The sequence below is a fragment of the Macrotis lagotis genome, chromosome 5 (assembly GCF_037893015.1).
Source record: "Macrotis lagotis isolate mMagLag1 chromosome 5, bilby.v1.9.chrom.fasta, whole genome shotgun sequence".
Taxonomy (NCBI): domain Eukaryota; kingdom Metazoa; phylum Chordata; class Mammalia; order Peramelemorphia; family Peramelidae; genus Macrotis; species Macrotis lagotis.
This window is the reverse complement of record NC_133662.1, coordinates 120160277-120181261: the sequence shown is the minus strand read 5'-3', so window position 1 is coordinate 120181261 and position 20985 is coordinate 120160277. Positions and strand designations below refer to the sequence as shown.

General features: G+C 36.5%; 1 protein-coding gene across 2 annotated transcripts in view; it reads right to left on the bottom strand.

The window, feature by feature from the left end:
* Positions 1 to 20985, bottom strand: part of NT5DC1 (5'-nucleotidase domain containing 1) — a 236821-nt gene that overhangs the window by 39009 nt on the left and 176827 nt on the right. For both annotated transcript variants that reach the window (XM_074187406.1, XM_074187407.1), the window contains 2 exons: positions 4143 to 4261; positions 495 to 653 (listed from right to left, as the gene is read on the bottom strand). In XM_074187406.1, the coding sequence (XP_074043507.1) occupies positions 495 to 653; positions 4143 to 4261 (278 nt within the window). The remainder of the gene's footprint in view (positions 1 to 494; positions 654 to 4142; positions 4262 to 20985) is intronic.

Sequence of the window (20985 nt, the reverse complement as noted above, 5' to 3'; positions counted from 1 at the left end):
TGTTTACTTTAATTTCTAAATCTACTTTTGAATTTTTTTCTCTTTTTTTTCAGACATAATTCTCCCACTTATGTAAGATACAATTTACCATCTAATAGCTCTTTATGCCAGGACAGGTTTCTTGACTGATTAGTAAGTTTAATGAGGCATACAACTCAGTTCAATTTGACAAATGAAGAAATAGGCAATGAACTGCTTTCTTGGTGAAGCAAAGAAAACCTAAAGTACAAGTCTAATGATTCAGGATTTGGCTTTTGCTGGTATCCCTCATGTGGTGTCTTAGAACAGACTAGAAAATGACATTCAGAAAAAAGAATCAGGACTATGTCATGCCTGCATCATTTTGAAATTATCAGTAAGCTATGCTCCCGAGAACCAATCTAGCATGGAGATCACTTGCCAAGAGGTTTTTTCAATCTTAGCACAAGTGGTTTCTGAGATATTTCAAACATAATGGTTTTTCTTTCATGGAGTTAGCTGTAGGGAACCCTTACCTCATACTTTCCTTTTTTCTCCAAAGGTTCAGATTCCTTCCTTTCAGGCGCCATTGCTTCTTCCTCTCTGAGCTCTTCTAGGATGAAGACCGTCTCCCAGTTACTATAGTGACAGGCTGGGAAAATATCTGAATGCATACTGTCACCAAAATAAACAACCTGTGGATCAGACAGAAAATTAAAATTGGGCTATATATATTGAGAAAGCCAAGCTCTTCTCTCCATACTCCCATAACCCTCCCCCTGGAAGGAGGGAGGGAGAGGGAGAAGGGAGAGGAAAGGGGGGGGAGGAAGGAAGGAGGGAGGGAGGGAGGGAGAGAGAGAGAGAGAGAGAGAGAGAGAGAGAGAATGCTTCCATAAGACAATTCCTCCAAAAATGCCATGAAAATTAATATGTAGAAATTCTACAAATATTTTGACTTGGCAGCTTATCCACCAACCCTCCCACTTCTGTGGTCCTGGGTGCTTTTGTTGCCTTGCCTTTCAAACAGAATTGCAATATTAAAGGGAGTATAAACAGTATACCATCTGTATGTGATTTAAATTACAGAATCTCAGAGACCTAAGGGACTTCTGAGGCTATTGAGTTCAACTCGGATTCCTAAAAAAAAAAAAAAAGGAATTCCCTATATAACATCCTGAATAAGTGATCAACCACTACTTGAGAAATTCAGGAAAGGAAAACTCAGTACCTCCTGAAGCAACATATTCCACTCTGGGATAGGAGTAGCCATTATCAAATCAATAGATGTTTCCTGGGTACTTACTAATTGGAAGGTCATATAGGTACCATGGAACTCTGAGATGGAAGAGGAAAGGGTAATAAAAACTCCTTCACTGAGAAATACCAATTTTGCAATCTTAAAGAAGTCATTTAAAAAAAAGAAAAATTAAACTGTATGGTACATTGACCCAGACTTGGGGGGAAAAATCCCCTTTAAAATTTCACAGAGCCAAGCAAGTTTAAAAATTTCATGCTTATCAAATGAGAGATAAGCTAAAGAACTTGCTAAAGAAATCTTGTCAAAACCATTGTCTCTTTCAAACACTGGGAGAAGTTTCCTACATGTTTAAGGACATTTTCTTTGACTTGGATGATATACTTAGAAAGGAAATCATTATCTCTTCTCTTTTACTCTAATAGGAAGCCTCTACATGCTTTCATTGTGATCAGGAAAACTGCTCCCTGATCATTATTTTTTTTTTAGGGTTTTTTTTTTTGCAAGGCAATGGGATTAAGTGGCTTGCCCAAGGCCACACCGGCTAGGTAATTATTAAGTGTCTGAGGCCGGATTTGAACTCAGGTACTCCTGAGTCCAGGGCCGGTACTCTATCCACTGTGCAACCTAGCCACCCCTATCTTTTTTTCTATATACTTTTAGAACACATAGTTTCTTTTCCTTTTTCCCTGATCCCCTTGGAAAAGAGGCCTAATAGTGGTCCTTCGGGTTAATGGGTATACACAGTTTTACAATACCTTGGACATAATTCCAGATTGTTTTCCAAAATGGTTGGGTCAGTTCACAGTTGCACTAACAGTATTAGTGTCCCAATTTTTCCACATGCCCTCCAACATGTGTCATTTTCCTTTTTTCATTATTTTAGTCAATCTGAGAGGTGTGAGATGGTGCCTCAAAGTTGTTTGATAAATAAATAAATGAATAAATAAATAATTCTGAGCATTTTTATGTGTCTAAAATACAGCTTTGATTTTTTGCTCCCCAAACTGCTTGTTCATATCCTTTGATCATTATTAATTGATAATGAGGTCAATACACTCATTGTCAAAGCCAGCTCTGTGTTTGAGAGGCTCAAAAAAAAGTGTGGGAGAGAAGAGGTGTTAGACTGATTAACAGACTGAAGATCTACAGAGCTGTTGTGCTAACCTCATTGCCATATGCTTATGAAACCTGGTCAGTCTGCTAACCTCATGCCAGGAAACTAAATCATCTCTATTTAATTTGTCTTAGGAAGATTCTGAAAATCACCTGGTAGGAGAAGATACTAGATACTGAGGTCCTTCTCAATTAAACTGCCTAGCATTCAGATCTTACTACAGAGAGTGAAATCTGGATTTGTTCAGGGCGGCTAGGTGGCGCAGTGAATAGAGCAACAGCCTTGGAGTCAGGAGTACCTGGGTTCAAATCCGACCTCAGACACTTAATAATTACCTAGCCGTTGTGGCTTTGGGCAAGCCACTTAACCCCATTGCCTTGAGAAACCTAAAAATAAAACACCAAAAAAAAAACCAACTTTGGATTTGTTCAAGTGCCAGGGGTATGCTTGCCAAGAAGACTATTTTATGGACAAGAGTTCATAGATGTGATCAGACAAAATGATACTGGGACATTCAAAGGTCCCTCTTATGAACTCTGGAACTGATTGTATAGCCTAGGAGACACTGGCACAGGACTGCCCAGCATGGCATGCCCTTATCAGAGTGGGTGTGGAGCTCTATGAGCAAGGCAGAATGGAAGCAGCTCAAAAGAAACATAACATACATAAATTTAGAGTTTGCACCCCAGGTGTTCACATAGACTATCTGCACCTCACCTGTGGTAGAGCATTCCGAGCTCATACTGATCTGATTAGCCCCACTTGAACACACTGTTACTTGCCTCTACTATAGTGGTATAGTTTTGGGCTTCTTCGATAACAAAGGTCAAGAACCATGTAAGATATTGGTCTATACCTAGTTTCTGCCAGAAACTCAGGACCAGAAAAATGTAATTAATTTAACCAGTCATACAAATTTTAACTAGCAAGTTCAAGTTTACAAACTCAGATGCCAATTTTGTTTGACGTAGCATCATATTGCTGTCTCAGACTTGTACTGTTAAAGTCCCTTCTAGTCAATGCCCCACTAGGCTTGTCTTTCTCCTTCTTGCTTAGAACATTCTATCGCTCCTTACCACAGTTCAGACAATACCCCAACAAAAATGGTGGAGGTTCAGTCTGAAAAGATGGCGGTAGGCTTAGCACTTTCTGAATCAATTAAGGAACCCAGTGTTTTGATTTAAAATTTTTTGCCAACCTATTTCTAGGTACAGTAATCAAAAATCCTATTCATAAAGAGGATAGAAAACAATGAAGTTATTTTCTTATATCCTCTTGCTGACATAGGATTTCATGGAGTTAATTGATTCTTTGAGGTTGGCAAATAAGCTTTGGTAGGCAAACCAATTTGAAAAAGCTTCATGAACAGGCCAAGGAAATAGCTGGGGGGCATCAATTTAAGTGCCTGAAGGGAGTTTAATATTTCTTTTCTTTACATCTCCAAGGACAAGTACAGTGTGTCACAGAATAGGTATTTAATGTTCCTTGAATAATTGCTGATCATGGTCATGCTATCTGAGGACCAGCCTAGTTAAGGGCAGAGAAGTTCAGAAAGTAGTCAACTAAGAAATGACATTTTTAGATATAGGAACATAGAAACATTATCTGCTAAGATGTGAAGGGGTGCAGTGGTGCTCAGCATGCTGTTGCAGATCCTTCAATGTGGACAACAGATCCACAAATATTTAGGAGATTTGAGATGACCCATTAGTGAAAGGTTACTGACTAAAGAATTATGGACCCAGCTTATATGTATTTATCTCTTAGCACCTACAACTAGCTATCAGAGATTCAAATCCCATCACAAGATACCTTAGGCTGTCCCTTGTCAGTCATCTTCTTAAAAAGTTCATACAGATGGTCAGAATTCCCTTGAGAATACCAGCCAGGCTTGTCTAGACAGGGCAGAGTATCTAGTTCCTCATCATTCTCTGAAATGACAAATGACAAAGGACAAATGAAAAATGAAAAATCTTCTACTTAGAAGCAATAAGTCTCACTCATAAGGTAAACTATCTCATTTAACAGCTTCAGGAGAGAGCATAATAGGTGTCTTGTGATCTGATGGTTGGACAACTGAAATAAGAGACTGATGAAGAATATGAGAAATGGAGAGGGACTAAGACTTGGGATTTTATTGTAGAGAATCACAGATGAAGAAATTCTGTCTAGCAATACAGGTTGGAAACTGGGCTGAAGAAGAGTGATTATTGTTTGAAAAAAAGCAAATAAATATATGGGCCTAGAGAAGCCATTCACTGGCTTTACTGCTTCTATAAGCAGAGGTGGGCAATCCAGAGAAGGATATTTCTAATCTTGGTGGCAAGAAATATTTATTAATCATCTTCCCTGTGCCAGGAACACAGGAGGGTACAAGAAAGGTAAAAAATCCCAGATCCCAAGGACCCCACAAACTAAAGGAGGAGAAAATGTAACAAGTAAATCTGTGCAAATAAGCTACATAGTGTAAATCAGAAGTGGTTGCTGAGAAAAGGCTCTACGATTAAGGAAGACTGGTACAGAAAGCCAGTGAAGGCAGAAGGAGGAGGTGAAGGGGATGTCAGAGGAGAATTCCAGGTATAGGAGACAACCAGAGAAAACACTGGGAGTTTGAGAAGAACAGCAAAGAGGCCAGTGTCACTGGGTGGCTGGGTGTGGAGCACGTTCAGGACATCAATGATGTGACAGACACTGCCCTAAGCATTTTACAAATATTAACTCATTTCATCCTCTGTAAAGTCGATGCTATCATTATTATAATTTCCATTTCACAGATAAGGAAACTGAGGCAACTAGATTAAGACAGCTAAATAAGTGTCTGAAACAGAATTTGATAATGGATCTTCCTGACTTCAGGATCAGCATTCTACTCACTGTACCACCTAGCTCTATGCCCCTAGAGAGTCCCATCAACAATGAGATCACACACCTATCAAAGTATCAAAGAAGAATTGATCACTAAGTGATCAGAGTTGGATAGAACCTCAGAAACCAATTAATTCAACCCCCTTCATTTCACTGTTAAGAAAAACTGATACCTATAAAGATTGAGTGACTTTCTCCATAGAGATATAGCCATTTAGTAGTTGATTAGATTCAATGACTTGAAGGTAGATATTTTTTTACATGGTTACTACTGATAACATTAATCAAGAATATATTTACTCATTATTTTAATTACTTAAGGTCACTATACTATGCTATTACTGGGAGATTACTTTTGGAATATACTGTCACTACCATCAATAACAGCAATGGGAAAGTAGCAAAGAAAGATGATTTCAACTGTTTTTCTTACTAGATACTTCATTGGAGAAAAAAAATTCTGATTTAAACTTTAGGATGGATCATAAATTTATAGTATTAATTTGAAAATCCAAGACAAATGATTACCATGGTGAACTAACAGTGAAAGTAGGAAGACTTTGTGGCCCATGGTGATTGTCCAAGCAAATTCACCCTTTGAAGACTGTATGATGCTGTGCTATGATCTCCAGGTAGCTGCTGCAGATATAGGAAGCCAGACAGTGTCCATTCCAAGGCTTTATTTAATCAGGAAAGAACTTGGGGTAGAGCATAGTGACATCCATCACAAAGATCAGATTGACTTCAACAACTAAATTATCTTTCCAAATCTTCTTGGATTGGTCTGGAATCTTCCAGGGAACTAGATCTAGACCACATAGTTCCTTTGCTGCTAGCAGTTTATTTTTTGATTTGTTTTGTTTTGCTAGGCAATGGGATTAAGTGACTTGCCCAAGGTCACACAGCTTGTTAATTATTAAGTATCCAAGTCAGCATTTGAACTCAGGTCCTCCTGATTCCAAGGTCAGTGCTCTATCCACTACACCACCTAGCTGCCCCAGCAGTTTCATTTTAATTATTGAACCATTAGATTATCTGTAAACCAATAAAGATAATAGAATTGGAATTGTATCCACTCTGCACTCACTCTTTTCTTTAAGTCAGGAAGTTGATATCTCTTCATTTATAGGAAACTCATAAAATAATATTACAGATTAGGAAATTATGAAAGTTTAAATAGGGTAAATATGTCACCAACAACAAGCAGACACTCTTTACAATCAAGTGACTAATGTTACTTCTGATCATGATGATCCGATTATTATACGATGAAGACTTAATAAAATTTAAACAAGAGCAATGACTTCAATTCAATGCAGTGTTTAAATAAGAGAGTACAGGATAAACACCCAAATATTCAATATTCACTGCAGTAACTTTTTGTGGTAGTATCTTGAAAACAGAGCATCTCGCTCATTAATTGGAGAATGGCTAAACAAACTGGTACATTAATATAATGAAACAAAGTTTTTGTTCCTGTTTCATTTTTTTTTCAATTGTGTCCACCTTTAATAACCCTATTTAGGATTTTCTTGGCAAAGATAATGGACTGATATGTCATTTTCTTCTTTAGCTCTAACCTCACTGAGGGTTGAATGACTTGCCCAGGGTCACACAGTTAGTAAGTGTCTGAGATTAGATTTGAACTCAGGAAGAGTAGTCTTCTTTACTCTAGGCCCAGTGCTCTTATTCATTTGATCAAATAGCTACCCATAATAGCATATGATGTCACAAGAAATGATAAATAACAAGAATTCAGAGAAATATGGGAAGGTAATATGAAATGATGCAGAGAAAAATAAAAATAACCAGAAAAATAAATATGTATCTCTATCTATCTATAGTGTGTGTGTATCTCTGTATCTATCAATCAAATGATTATATCAATATAAATGAAACAATGTAATTGACCCAAGAAAGAAGTTGAGAAAATGCACCTCCATCTTTTCAATGAAGACATGAGCATTATGTGTGTGAAATATTGATTATACAGTCAAATCTAGATGTTGTGTTTATAGGTTTAGGTTTTCTTCCTCTTTTTCTTCTTAAATTTTTGTTATAAGGGAGTTCTCACTGAGATGTAAGTTAAAGGACAGGGAAAAAAATAAATATGATATGAACCAAAAGGCATACCTTTAAAAAATATATATATATATTTTCAGAATTATATTTTCCCTATCCAATCTATCTTCTCCTTATCTTCACCACTTTAGTGATCTTTCCTACCCTGCATTTTTCTTATAGCACTTTGTTTATGACAAGTTATTATTTTATATTAATTAATATGTGTAATGAATTTAATAACAATAATGATGATGATGATGATGATGATGATGATAATGATAATTTACTTTCTAGAGAAAATTTGCACAGGCAGTCCCTGGGCTGATAAAACAGTGAAAACAAAATAACCAGAGTATAATTTGTTTTAATTCTGACAATTCCTGTATACTTTTTGCCTAAGTTAAGTATATTATATAACTTGTACCTACAATAATAATGGACCCTCAAAATGAAACAATCAACTTAGCCTTTCCTACAGCCTTCAAGAATATTGGATATTGCATAGTCACAACTGATGCAATTGTTGCATTGTCCTGCATGATGGGCATGTCTAGAAAGATCACTCAAGTCCTCAAAATGATTGCTCTAATTCCCTCTTCCTTTTATGTATATAATATCTGGCTCCACAAGAGCAAGGTGGACCTCCAAGGAAAGAGTAATTCTATGATTTGCAAATAGGTTTCTTGTGAAGAAAATAATTAATAAACCACTCTCTGGTTACTGATACTCCATCTCTGGCCTGTACTATCAGGCCAAGTTAGAGACTGCTCAGTAAAAAGTTGATTAACATATAGATATTAATTGTGCCATTACTACTTTCTACTTCATATCTACTTATGTCAGTGTCTCATCCCATAAGCTTGAGGGAAGGGACTATTTTTTTCTTCCTTATAGTCTTCAAAGTTTCTTTAAATTTAACTGAAAATTCGAGTTAAAAAAAACGAACAAACCAGAAATATAAAAGAAAGGGTTGATAAGAAAAAAGGCCTTTTATGAAAGGTGAGATTTGAATTGAATTTACTAATTAAAAAAATCTTTATTAACATAAAAAGGCAAATAAGTATTTGCTATAAAATAAATCACCTAAAAAATAAACATTTACTCATTCATTCATCCATCAGAGCTAATGGAAACCAGGAATAAATATTTTTCTCTTTCTGTTTTCAATTTTTTTTGTTTTGTTTATCTACAGAGAAACTTTTCTGCTGAATAAAGGAGAACTTTGATTACCATTTTTGGAGGGACAAAGTGAAAACAGTTGGGCGAATGAGGAAATAGGAAGTATAATGAATATTATGGGTCAAACAAATTTTACTGGTGGGGCAGAGAAAGTTAATCATTTTTGTAGAGTATTTGCAAATAATAGCTTTTGAACTCTACTATTTGAGTAAACAGATTCCCACACTCAGGCAATACAATTTATACTTTTATACAAAATTTTTTTTTCTGCTTTTTCTCATTCCTTAATTCTTACTTCTTTGTTCTTAGCAGTCTTGGGAACACCCTTTATTTTATTTTTCCACTGGTAATAGTTTATTTTGATCAATTTAAAAAGAGTTCAATGTAGTACTAAATATTAGTCAATTTCCTTAATTTGTTTTGTTCTCATATTGTTGAAATGATTTCTTAAGATAACATATTATGGGAAGCTGCTTCAGAAATAGTGGCCACAGTGGCAGCTAGGTGGCTAGTGGATAAAGCACCAGCCTTGGAGTCAGGAGTACCTGGGTTAAAATCCATTCTCAGACACTTAATATTTACCTAACTGTGTGGCCTTGGGCAAGCCACTTAACCCCCTTTTGCCTTGCAAAAAAAAAAAAACCCTAAAAAAAAAAGAAATAGTGGCCACAACTTATCTTCAACATAGGGAGGTATGGTTGCCTCCTAAAGGTTGCAAAATGAAGATAAATATATGGATTTGGGGGGCAGTTAAATATTTCCTAAGCATTTCTAATTTCCAAGTAACCTAAACCTTCTCCCCAAAGTAAAAAAAAGTGCTATTCCTTTCTTTCCATCATCTGCTACTAACAGCAGGGAGTTCACCCAGAGGTCAGAAATGTTATAACTATTACCTCAACCGGAAGAAAGTAAAGAAGACCTCTGAAATAAGAACAACAAATGTGGAAACTTTACACAACTTAGAATGTTAAATCCGGGAGGCACTTCAAACCTAGGGCACATAAATAACCCCCATGCATCTTCATAGTTAAAAAAAAAGAAGCTTTTACATGTCTATAATGGTGTTTTGAACTTGTTAATTTCCATTAAAAATGTGCAAAGTAACCAATGTAGAAATGATACTAATGCCTTAAAACCATCCTGATACAGTTCTTGAATTTTTTTTCATTTTTCAATCATATCTTCTTAGCTGTAGAATTCAACAAAGTCACAAAACTAAGCTAAACTTAAGTTTATGGTCTTCATTTTCTTTTAAGTTACATGGTGGTTCCTGAGAAAAGAGATGTTAGGGAACAGATATCTAAACATAAAGAGTTAATTTATATTCACCACATTGTATGATTTACTGGGATTCACAATTTCCAATAAATTTAGCATTTTAGGTCATTTTAGAGTCCACCTATGATGGTTTTAGTGGGGCAAATGGTAATCTTTTGGACTGAAAGGAGCTAACATGCTTTCAAAAGTAAATTACTTAAAATCAAGTGAATGTTTTATTCATTCAGCAAAGTCTGCCTAGGTCATATATATATATATATATTTGATATTTACATACACTAAAAGAAAGTGATTCAGCTCCAAGTTATGAAGTAATTATTTCAATTTACTGACAATAAGTGATTCTGAAAGGAATGTTAATCAAATATGTAATCATTTAATTAAGCAAAAAAGAAATTATAATAAAACTGTTATGAAAACTGTCCTAATTATCCTTAATTTATAGCAGTTTTTAATGTACTGACTTACTTTTGATATATGAGAGATGGGCTAAATAGCATTGCTAGGAAGGTTAAGCTTTAGTTGAATTGCAATCAAAGAGCACTGATCTGGGTGAAGACACAAAAAATATTTAGCAAATTTGTGGATGATCAAATCTAGAAGAGATAGTTAACCTTCCAAATGACAACCTAAAGATTCATAAAGGCCTCGGCATGATAGTATAATGGATCAAAACAGATTAAAAACATAGTAAACTACAGGATGGGAAAGATGTGTTTTGTTCAAATAGATTGGGTCAACTGTGTAGTATTATCTATTCACTATTAGCCTTTCTTCTGATTTAATATTTACTCTAACCTTTGCTATTATCAGATGAGCTAACTTTGCTGATTCAAAATGCCTGCTATAAGGATAACCAATTTCTTTAATCAAATTCAATAAGGATTTATAGGTTACTATACTGAATATTGGAGATATTCAATACTCAAACCTACCCATGATCTCATATAAATTCAGTCATTCTCATTAGGTGTGTAGATGGCAGTCTCTTCTCTATGTTCTCCCCAAAGTTTGCTAATTGGAGTTCATCCAATATCCCAGCAGCCTAATACTCTTTCTCCTGACATCTGGCTATGTACCCATCATCCATTTTCTTCGCTCTCTGTACAAAATGTCTTCTGGTCATATAATCCCTTGATGACACCCTTTCCTTCTGTCCTTTGGAGTTCTTCACTAATTATGTGTGGCTACTTACTCATATCCCTGATGACCCCTTTATTGCCTTCTGTGTGTGATGATACTCATCTTTGGTCCTTTGGAGGTCATACTATTACATTTCTCACCACCATTATAGAGCAACAATGAAAAGAGGGCACTAAAGATACACAGACGAAAATAATGCAGCTAAGTGGCTTAGTGACCTAGACTTGGAGTTAAGAAGTTCTGGGTTCAAATGTGATCTCAGAGGCTCACTAACTGTGTGACCCTGGGTAAGTCATATAACCTCTTTTCATTTGTAAAATATGAGAATAACAGCATCTACCTCACAGGGTTGTTGTGAGAATAAAATAAAATAATATTTATAAAATGCTTTCCCAATCTTAAAGTGCTATATAAATTCTATCTATTAAAATGGGAAAACAGTCCCATTCTCTTTGGAGTTTATGATCTACTTCTCATATCAAGTAGGTCATGAAATGACATTTTCCTTGCCTGTTGCATTTGAGCATACAGGAAAACAAAACCAATTTAAACCAATCCCTTTCATCATCACTCCAAGCAATCTACAACCTGTTCTGATTTTATTTAAAATGTAAATACAAACAAGGATGTGGTTTAATTCTGTTGAGAGGTCAGCTGGTTTGTCAAAGATTGCACATTAAGGATAATGAGTTAAAATAACATTTGTAGATGATGCAAAAGCAGAGGTGCCACACTTGCAACACATAAGCCACAAGCAACCTTCAAAACTGCTGTAATCAGATTGGATCCATTTCTAATTGAGTCTGATGTCACTGTCGCTTGCATTCCTTCTGTCATGCCAGTACTATTAAAAAAGGAGAGACAGTAATGGATGGGGAATACACCAAATGCTGGGACATTGTGTCTTTTTGTCTGTTTTGTGTGCAAAGTCAAACTCAAAAAAAAAATCAGCACTTGGTGACCATCTGGTGATGAGCTTAAGAGTATCATGAAGATGTATCTGTAGGTATTTTTGAGTGACTGTGGTTCTGGGTAAAGTCTAATCTGGTTTATATGTTAGGTCAAATAGTAATGTGTGTGTGGAGATATACAAAGCCTTGTGACATTTATTGCCACCTGTCATGAATTCAGAGTCAGGGAGCCAGGGTTTGAATCCAGGTTCTTTTGCTATTTACATAACTTCTAGATAAATCACTCAATTTTTCCAGGTCTTGGTTTTCTCCTCCAAAAAATAAGAATTTTGGGTTAGATGGTTGGGCCCCATTAGAATTTGGAAAGGGAGATGAAGGAATAAATGAGGAGGACAGAGTGCCCTCTTCCAGTTGCTGCATGTATTCTCTGGTGATTCTGAATTGTTAAAGGAGTTCAAATTGGGAATGAAAGACAGATGGTAAGAAAGACAGATCCAGCTGGAATCCTCGTCAAGGATGAATAAAGAGAAGGAGGAGGAGTAGGGGAAGGTACAATTCAAAAAAGAATAAAAGACTTTTTTTATATACCTCTTATGGCAAACTTAACCAAGGCTCTTACAACTGATATCCTATGTAGTGACATAGATAGGTATACAAAGTAATCCAATTTAAAAACTAATTTTGTTCTTCACTTTTAAGGAGGTATGATATGGAAGAGAAAAAAATTCTAAAGCAGAAAAGAAGGGCTTTAAAATACACTCTGGACTAAATTCAAGGGGAAAAAATGCAAAATAAATTACCTAAAAACTGACATTCCTCTGAAGATATGGCATGAAATATGGAGGTGGGGAAGGAAGCAGGGAAACCATAGCATCTAAATATTCTCATCCTATTGAATCATAGTACGGCATTAATTTGAAGACTGAAGTTGAAAGAACCAAAGAAAATGATGCTGGGAGAAGGAAGACAGGGGAAAGTCATTTTGCCAAGAAATGTCTTCTCTTATTTATTCTTAGGAAAATTTTCTATGTTAGAGTTCTATGATATTTACAAACTGTGCTTTTAAAGTATTTATCATGATGATGAGCATTTGTTTGAGTTACAAGATAATTGTGAAAACTAAAAAAAAGTGGGTATGATATGACCAATTTTAAACTTGTTCCCATGACCTTAGACCAGTTTTAATTTAAAAAAAAAAAAGGAAATTAATAAAGCATGGGAAGCTACTGGGGGTTAAGGAGGCAGGGAAAGGAAGATAGCAATCCATCACAACACGTTGAAACTAAACCAGAACAGTACTCTGTTGTGTGGTTTGCTTCAGAATACAACAATGTAAACACATCCTACCCTCATGACAGCATCATCACTACATTCCTCTGCTCTCATGAAAGTGAATAGGCAGGAAAAGAGTATGTTCAATATAACAGAATTTAATCCACAGAACAAACCTTGTCAAAAATATGGCTACAATCCTAGGAGACAAGTTAATATAGACAGCTGTAAAACTTCAGAGGACAGTATGTTTATCAAGAAAAAATGCTGGCAATTAGTAAACATGAATCTTAGTCCCAGCCTAGCTGCATAACTCTAAGGTACTTCAATGACTTCATTTTTTTAATCTGTAAAATTTTATAAGTGAGGAGGGTGGGAGCAATCATTTATAAAGTGGCTTCTATGTCCCAGGCACTGTACTAATATTTGATCACCACAACAATATTCTGGGAGGTAGGTATTATTATTATTCCCATTTTACAGAGAAGGAAACTGAGACAAAGAGACTTGCTCATAGGTCACACAGATAAAAAGTCTAAGTCTTCCTGACTCTAAGTCCAGTCTTCTATCCATCACACCACCTAGCTGCACTAATATTAACAGTCTAGAAAAATTTCAAAGTTGTTGCTAGACCCAGTCTTTCTCTGAAGGCGAACTCTGCCCTAATCTCATTCTTTCTTCCTAGTAACTTCCAGCATCTTAGTTAACTGATACCTCTCTTCCTGTGACACTAGAGGTGAGGAAGCTAATTAGACTTGCCCAATCTGATCATGACCCTCTCTAGAAAACACTTGGTTCTCTCTTCAGTTTCCTCAAGTCTCTGATGAATAGTGATGATAGCTCAGTATTCTCTCCCATTTATACAGGGGCCTTGCCTCTCTCTGGATCATGAAGGACTCCTTCCTTGTGATATCTCTATATGACCCCAACATGCAAGTTGGGAGATTTTTCCCAAGGTTTACTCCATCAAGGCCATGACAGTTTTTCCTTAACACTAGAAGGTTCAGATGTGGCTACTGAATCGATTGATGCAAGAATATTATAATTTTTTAAAAATAATTTTAGTATAGCTTCTCCTATCAGTACAAATGCACTTTAAATTTTAAAACTGAGCAGATAATATTTTACTTTGAAATAAACATTTTTCAGTTTTCATTATTATATCCAGTATGTACAAATGCATTGCCTCAGTTGACAAAGTTTGGTCCTTCTTAGTATTTGGAACTATCCTGGATACTTAATTGATCTTTAGCTTTCTGGAGGGTTGAGTACAAAAAACATGCTAATCCTTCCCCACTCCCTCCCCACTTCAATCTACCTTCCTTTTCAATTGAAGAAAAACTGAGGCCATTTGCTGAGATGCTTCTTTTCTACTACCCATACTCATATCACTCAGACATGTTCCCTTACATTTTTTCCTTCACTCCTGTCAGACAAAGAAGGCATCCTCCTTACTAAGGCAAATCTCCCTATATGAACCCTTGATTCTATATCCTTCCATCACCTATAGAAGACAGCTCCTACCATCATTTCCACTTCTATCCTATCAAATGACTCATTCCCTGATGACAGACATCCATGTCTCACTCAACCTTAAAAACCCCACATTCCTGCCAGCTGCTGTCTCCTAGTCTTGTCTGCTAAACTCCATGTATAAGTCCTATAATTAGGTACTTCTACTTTCCTTATGCTTGCTTAGGGGTCCTTATTAGAATGGTTTCCAACCTCATCATTCAAAGATACTTCCCTCTCCAATATTACCAACAATCCTTTAATTGCTATGTCTAATGGACTTTTCTCAATCCTAATCCTTGTTGACTTGTGTGAAGCCTTTGACATTGCTGATTACTATATACTTAGAAGGCTTTGTGATGTGTGTGGGGGGGGAGTTAATGGGGAAAAAAGGTAAATAGCATCTACTATATATATGCCAGGAACTTTGTCAATTTGTTTTATAAATATTATTTTATTTGATCCTCGCAATAAGGCAGAGGTTACATGACTTGCTCGGGTCTTCCTGTTCAATCTCTTGAGGCACATAGAGTATCACTTAAAAAGGGGTCCTTCCAGTTTTGATTCTATGATCTTTCTAAATATTCTTACCTCTAAGTTTTCATTAAAATGTTCTCTCCTTCCTCAGTCTCCTTTCCTGCATCTTCATCCAGGCCATGTCCACTATTTTATGGAGGTCCCCCCCCACCAAGCGTGTGTCTTGGACCTTCTTGTTTCCCTCCACACCATTTAACTTTGTGATAACATCATCTACGGGTGAATAATTTATGGGTTTTAATTATCATGCTTATGCTATTTATCCCATCCTAACCCTTCTCCTGAGCTCTAATCTTGTATCACGAACTTTTAGTTTTCTAGAACAAGATGTTCCTTAGGCCTCCCAAATTCAAAATGCCCAAAACAGAATTCAAGTTCTTAACACGAGGAATTCTCCTGGTCGTTCAGGCTTGAAACCTGAGTACGAGTACAGTGTTTGATTTCTTACTCTCATCCTGTATTCAATCTGTTGTCAAATTCTGTTGCATTTACTTATACAACATTTCTACCATTCTCTTTTCTTAACTCACATAGCTATTGATGCTTTTTGTCCTTCAAATTCAAAGAGGACCAATGATACCACTGGCATGTCTTGATTTGTGTGTGAATTAAGAGTCATGTGAGGCAGAGTTACATAGTGTCAGCTTCACTCTTTTCTAGAGTCATGAAAATCCAGTGGCATAACAAAAGTCAAGGTTCCTGGAGATGGCCTAGGATGTAATGGATGACCCTGGTGTCTAATGTTTGACCAAGCTCTAAGTGCTCCTCAGGGCCTGCTTCAGCCACTTTCATGGCCATTAGAAAAACTCATCTGCCCCTTCCAGGCTTGGAGCAGACATCTCCCTAATTCAACAAGGGGTTTGAGTTTAGCAGTGACCCTCAATTTGGTTTAGTCCATCAGACAAGATGGTTTACCAGGCCACGGACCATGCTATAACTTTATAGAGTCACAGGTGAGAATTGAGTGCCAGACAGACACCAAAGGAGGATGAGCAGCCCTGAAAAGGACTCAGCAGGCCCTCCCACCAGAAGTGCTATCCTGAACCCACACCCCCAACATAGCTACTTTCTAAATGGTCTCCCTGCCTCAAGTCCTTCTTCTCAGCTGCCAAAGCAATCTTTCTAAAGCAGAGTTCTCACTAGGTCACTCCTCTTCCCTAACTGCAGTGGCTCTCCAGGATATCCAATGTCAAAGATAAACTCCCCGGCTGTTAAAGCTCTTTACTTCCTGGATTCTTCATACTTTTGTAGTCTTCTTAAACTTTACCATCCCCCAAATATTCTATGATCAGTGGTCCTGCCTACTTTGCTGTTCATTGAACATGGCACTTTGAAGCAGGGGAGCTCTAGGGACAGAAATGCTGTAACCCTTTTATACTGGAAACACTTCTTGTAATTTTCCTGTAGGTTTAAATTGGCTTTTAGAAACCCCTCCAGGTAGCCCTATGTCTGGACTTGGTGGGTGGCCTGGGATCTGACCTCAGTCACGCCCTGAGGCAGGACCTGCATTCAGGCACAATAAAATGCTCCCTTAACCAGGTGTTAATTAAAAACCACATTTGGAGTGTGCACTGGAGACCCTGCCACTCCTTAAATACTGCTCACTTCTGCCCACCCCAGAAATATATGTAAGCAAAATTCTACCCCAAGTTGCTTGGCCAAGCAGCTGCTGCCCAGTGTCTCCTCCCTTTCTTCTCTCAGCTCCATGCTGCTGGACCCATGGGTCCGGCTCTGTGTGGATCTAAAGCGAGCCACTGTCTCCTGGCTGTTTCCTTTCCCTATCTGACTATCCTCTGCTATGTCATCTTTTCTGTGCTCAAGTCCATTGCCTTTTTAGAATCTCACCCTCTTAATCTTGTTAAGGTACCTAACCATGATTCCCAACTGGCCACGCTCTCTATAAGGGATCACTCTGGCCTGTCCCTGGGCACCTCAGAATCATTTCACTAGTTTTCTGCCAAGATTAGAATTCTTTGCCTCCTCACTTCCACTTTCTAATTTCCTTGAAGCCTCAGTTCAAACCACACTGTTTTACAAGAAGTTTTGTCTGTCCTTTACCTCTTACTCCTACCCCCTTCCTTACAGATTTTGCCTTCCTTCTATCCCATTTAGCCCAAATCTATTTTCTATGCACATAGTTTATGAGTTGTCTCCCCCATAAAAATATGAATTCTTTGAGGGCAGGGACCATCTTTTATTTTTTGTTTTAAACTTTTTTCATATTCTCAGTACTTAGCTGTCACTGGCAAGTGCTTAATAATATTTTTAATTGATTAACATAATTTTATTGGGCTGGTCTCTAAACTTGGGAAAAATAGAGATCAGAGACAGGGTGTCAGTTAATCATGTAGCAGCATAATTAATTAATTACCTAGGGTCACACAGTCAGAAAGGGTCTAAGGAATTATTCAAATTTAGGTTATCCTGACTCCAAGTTCAGCACTCTTTCAACTAGATCACTTAGTAGTCATCTACTGGTTTTATCATCTTTGGATGGTTTAGTTAAATTCTTATTATTGGTGAGAGTGTCCAACTTCAGGCAAATAGCACAATGTCAAAAACAAACAGAACCATCTAGAAAACATTCCTGCAAGCCACAATCTCAGTTTACTCATCTGTAAAATGAGGGAGTTTGAATCAGTGGTCACTGAGGTCCTTTTGAGCTTTACATCTATAACCCTACCTATGATCCTAAAAAATGTTTGATGGTCAGATTGAGTCATACAATTGGGCAACTAAGAACTGATTTATCTGTCTTTCTATCCAAATTTTTAAAGATTCAGAGGAAACATTACAGTCCATCAACCTGTTCTTCCTTAAACTAGTCCAGCTGATTTCTCCTTCCTTTGAATTCTTATGTAAGTCTTTACATCATTTAACTCTCAATATATATATATATATATACAACTTAATAAAGTTAACTTTCATTACAGGTGTTTAATAAATATTTGAAGGGTTGACTATTATTTTTCTACTACTTTAGATATTAGGAGCAGTGGTAATAGTAGTAGTAATTGTAGTAATAGAAATAGTAATACAGTAGTAAATAATTGACTATTATCCAGAGTTTTAGAGGAGCTAAGCACTTTACAAATATTATCTCAGTGGATCCTCACACAACCTTATGTGGTAGGAGATATCATTTCTTTAGACGTGGGAGAGTTAATCATTTGGGTGGCTCTCCCTTCAAACAAGAAATTTTCATGCCTTACATTTCTAACCTATTTTTGTTTGCCTCGCATTTTAGGGTAATAATTCTATATGCAAATAATAACAATAAAGAGCTAGGGTGGAGAGATTAACTTTTAATGACCACGAATGTCTAAATTTCCCCAGAGGCTTTATAATGTTAACAGAAAAAGAGTAATATTTATTATTGAAACTTAGGTCATGCAGATCCAAGGCCAACATTGCATCAACAATACCACACAGTTGCCATCTACTTGTTTTATCATGCTTATTAGATGGTTAAGCTAAGCTCTTTTGAGTAGTGAGGGCAACCAGCTTGAGGCAATAATAATTACCAATATTTATTTAGGGCTTTTGTAGGATTTGTAAAGTATTTTGCGGATTATTATCTCATTTGAGTCTCACAGCAACCCTTACAGACATACGCTATTATTGTCCCATTTTTCAATTAGGAAACTAAGACTGAGAGGTAGAGTGATTTGGCAAAGCAAGATTTGAATTCAGGTATTACCAAATCCAAATTTACTTCTCTATCCATTGACCTACCTTGTCATACAAAGAGCCAGATGCTAATCCTTGACTCTAATCCCTGTTAATTCACTATCTCTGTGATTCCTAAACCTTTGTGGGATTTAGTTTCTGACTATAAAATATGGGACTTAAATTAGATGATCCCTGCAGAGATTTTTCCATTTCTAAAGTTTCATGATTCTAACCAAAAGGGTCACCTCAAAATGTTTCATATCTATTGATGAATTTACCAATAGTAAGATTTAAGCTAAAATTCTATAGAGTATTTTATGGACTTTAATATTCAATAAAGAATATATTTTCTTACAATTCTTGTAAAGTTCAAACCAGGCACAGTCAACTGAAGAGAGCCAGCAAAATAAATAGAATGTGGAGGAGTTCAGGTTGTCAGATATCCAAAAAGGGAAATAAATCTGCTCCAAAATATGAGCCTCCTTCATTCTTCAAAGCAGTTCCTTATGCTATAGCTTCCTGGATTTTCTTAAATGGACATCATAATATATGATTGTTATTACACTTATCAGGACATTTTGAATTGATACAGACCCTTACAAAAATTTCATTTAATAACAATTCTTATTGTACAACAAAACTAGGGGCGGCTAGGTGGCACAGTGGATAAAGCACCGGCCCTGGAGTCAGAAGTACCTGGGTTCAAATCTGGTCTCAGACACTTAGTAATTACCTAGCCGTGTGGCCTTGGGCAAGCCACTTAACCCCACTGCATTGCAAAAACCTAAAAAAAAAAAATGTACAACAAAACTTTATGTTCAAGATGTTGTTTAATGAATTGTTCTTTCTGGAGCTGATGGAACTTGCAAACTAATTTAAGATAAAGCATGCTAATATATATATTATATATACAGCATTATATTCCATCAGGCTTTTCCAATATATACTTGTAAATTTTCCTAATGATGAAACTACCATATTTACTTGTGTGGTTTGTACACAATCACTCTCATCAATTCTGAATTTAAAATATACACTGTCTTCCTTGTCATTATATAATTGTATACATTAGTTATCTGTCTCATACTTTAGACAGCATTTTATGTAAACTGCCTATTTCACTTAAAACAGTACTATTTATATGATCTTATCTAGCTATATGTATATCTGTTGGATCAATCAATTAATATGAAATCTATGTACCAGGGATTAGGTGAGACACTAGGTACACAAAAATAACTGTCTTCCTTTATTAAACAGCACTTAAACATTAATTAAACACATTAAAACACATAAATTAAAAACATTAATTAAGCACATTAAACAGAAATTAATTTACTACTACTTATTCTTAATTGCTCAAGGGTCAAGTTATTTTGTAGGTCTACACTCGTAAAAACCATAAGATCCCTAAGGGATCTTAAGGGATCATCTAATTTAAGTACCATATTTTATAGTCAGGGATGGGTGGGTTCAATCTTTAGTCAAGAATTAGCACAGAGCAAAGATACAGTGGCTCAGTGAGAAGTATACTGGATTTAGTGTTAGAATCTAAGTTTAAATGCTTGTTCTGTCTCTTATTGTCTCTTTATCAGCTGTGAGACCTTAGACAAGTCACTAAACATTGCTGGGTGTCAAGTTTCTTCATCTGTAAAATGATGGGCTTGGATTAGAAGTCTCTCAAGTTTGTTTCCAGCTCTAAATCTATGATCCCATGATCAAGCTAGGCAATTGCTGAAATATCACAGTAAGAATGACAGCTACAAAACATCTCCCCCATAAGTCTAGTGTGTGTTCTCCCAGAAATATCCACACTATCAGTAGAAGTATGGACCTACAACATAGAGCAGATCAGTTAAGAGCAATACATGGAAAAAAGTCAATTCACACTGAAATCTTCTTGTAACATCTTCACAACCCCCTGGGTTCGGTAAGCTATTCTTTGCTTGGTTTAATAATGAAAGTTTCCAGCTTAGGCCTTGGCTAAAATCCTGGCCTGGGGCACTAGTCAGCTCTTTCAGAAGTGAACTTCTAATACCTGAAACTTAACTCATCTCGCTGAATCAACTTCAAGCTGTAGGTGGCCCTCTACTTCTCTTGTTGGATGATGCTGTGTGGTTCTGCTCTAAGATATCATCACTGGTGTTGTGTGTGTGGGGGGGGGGGCGCAGAGAAAAATCTCCCTTCCCCTTGCTACATTTTTCAAGAGGTAGAAAGGGAAA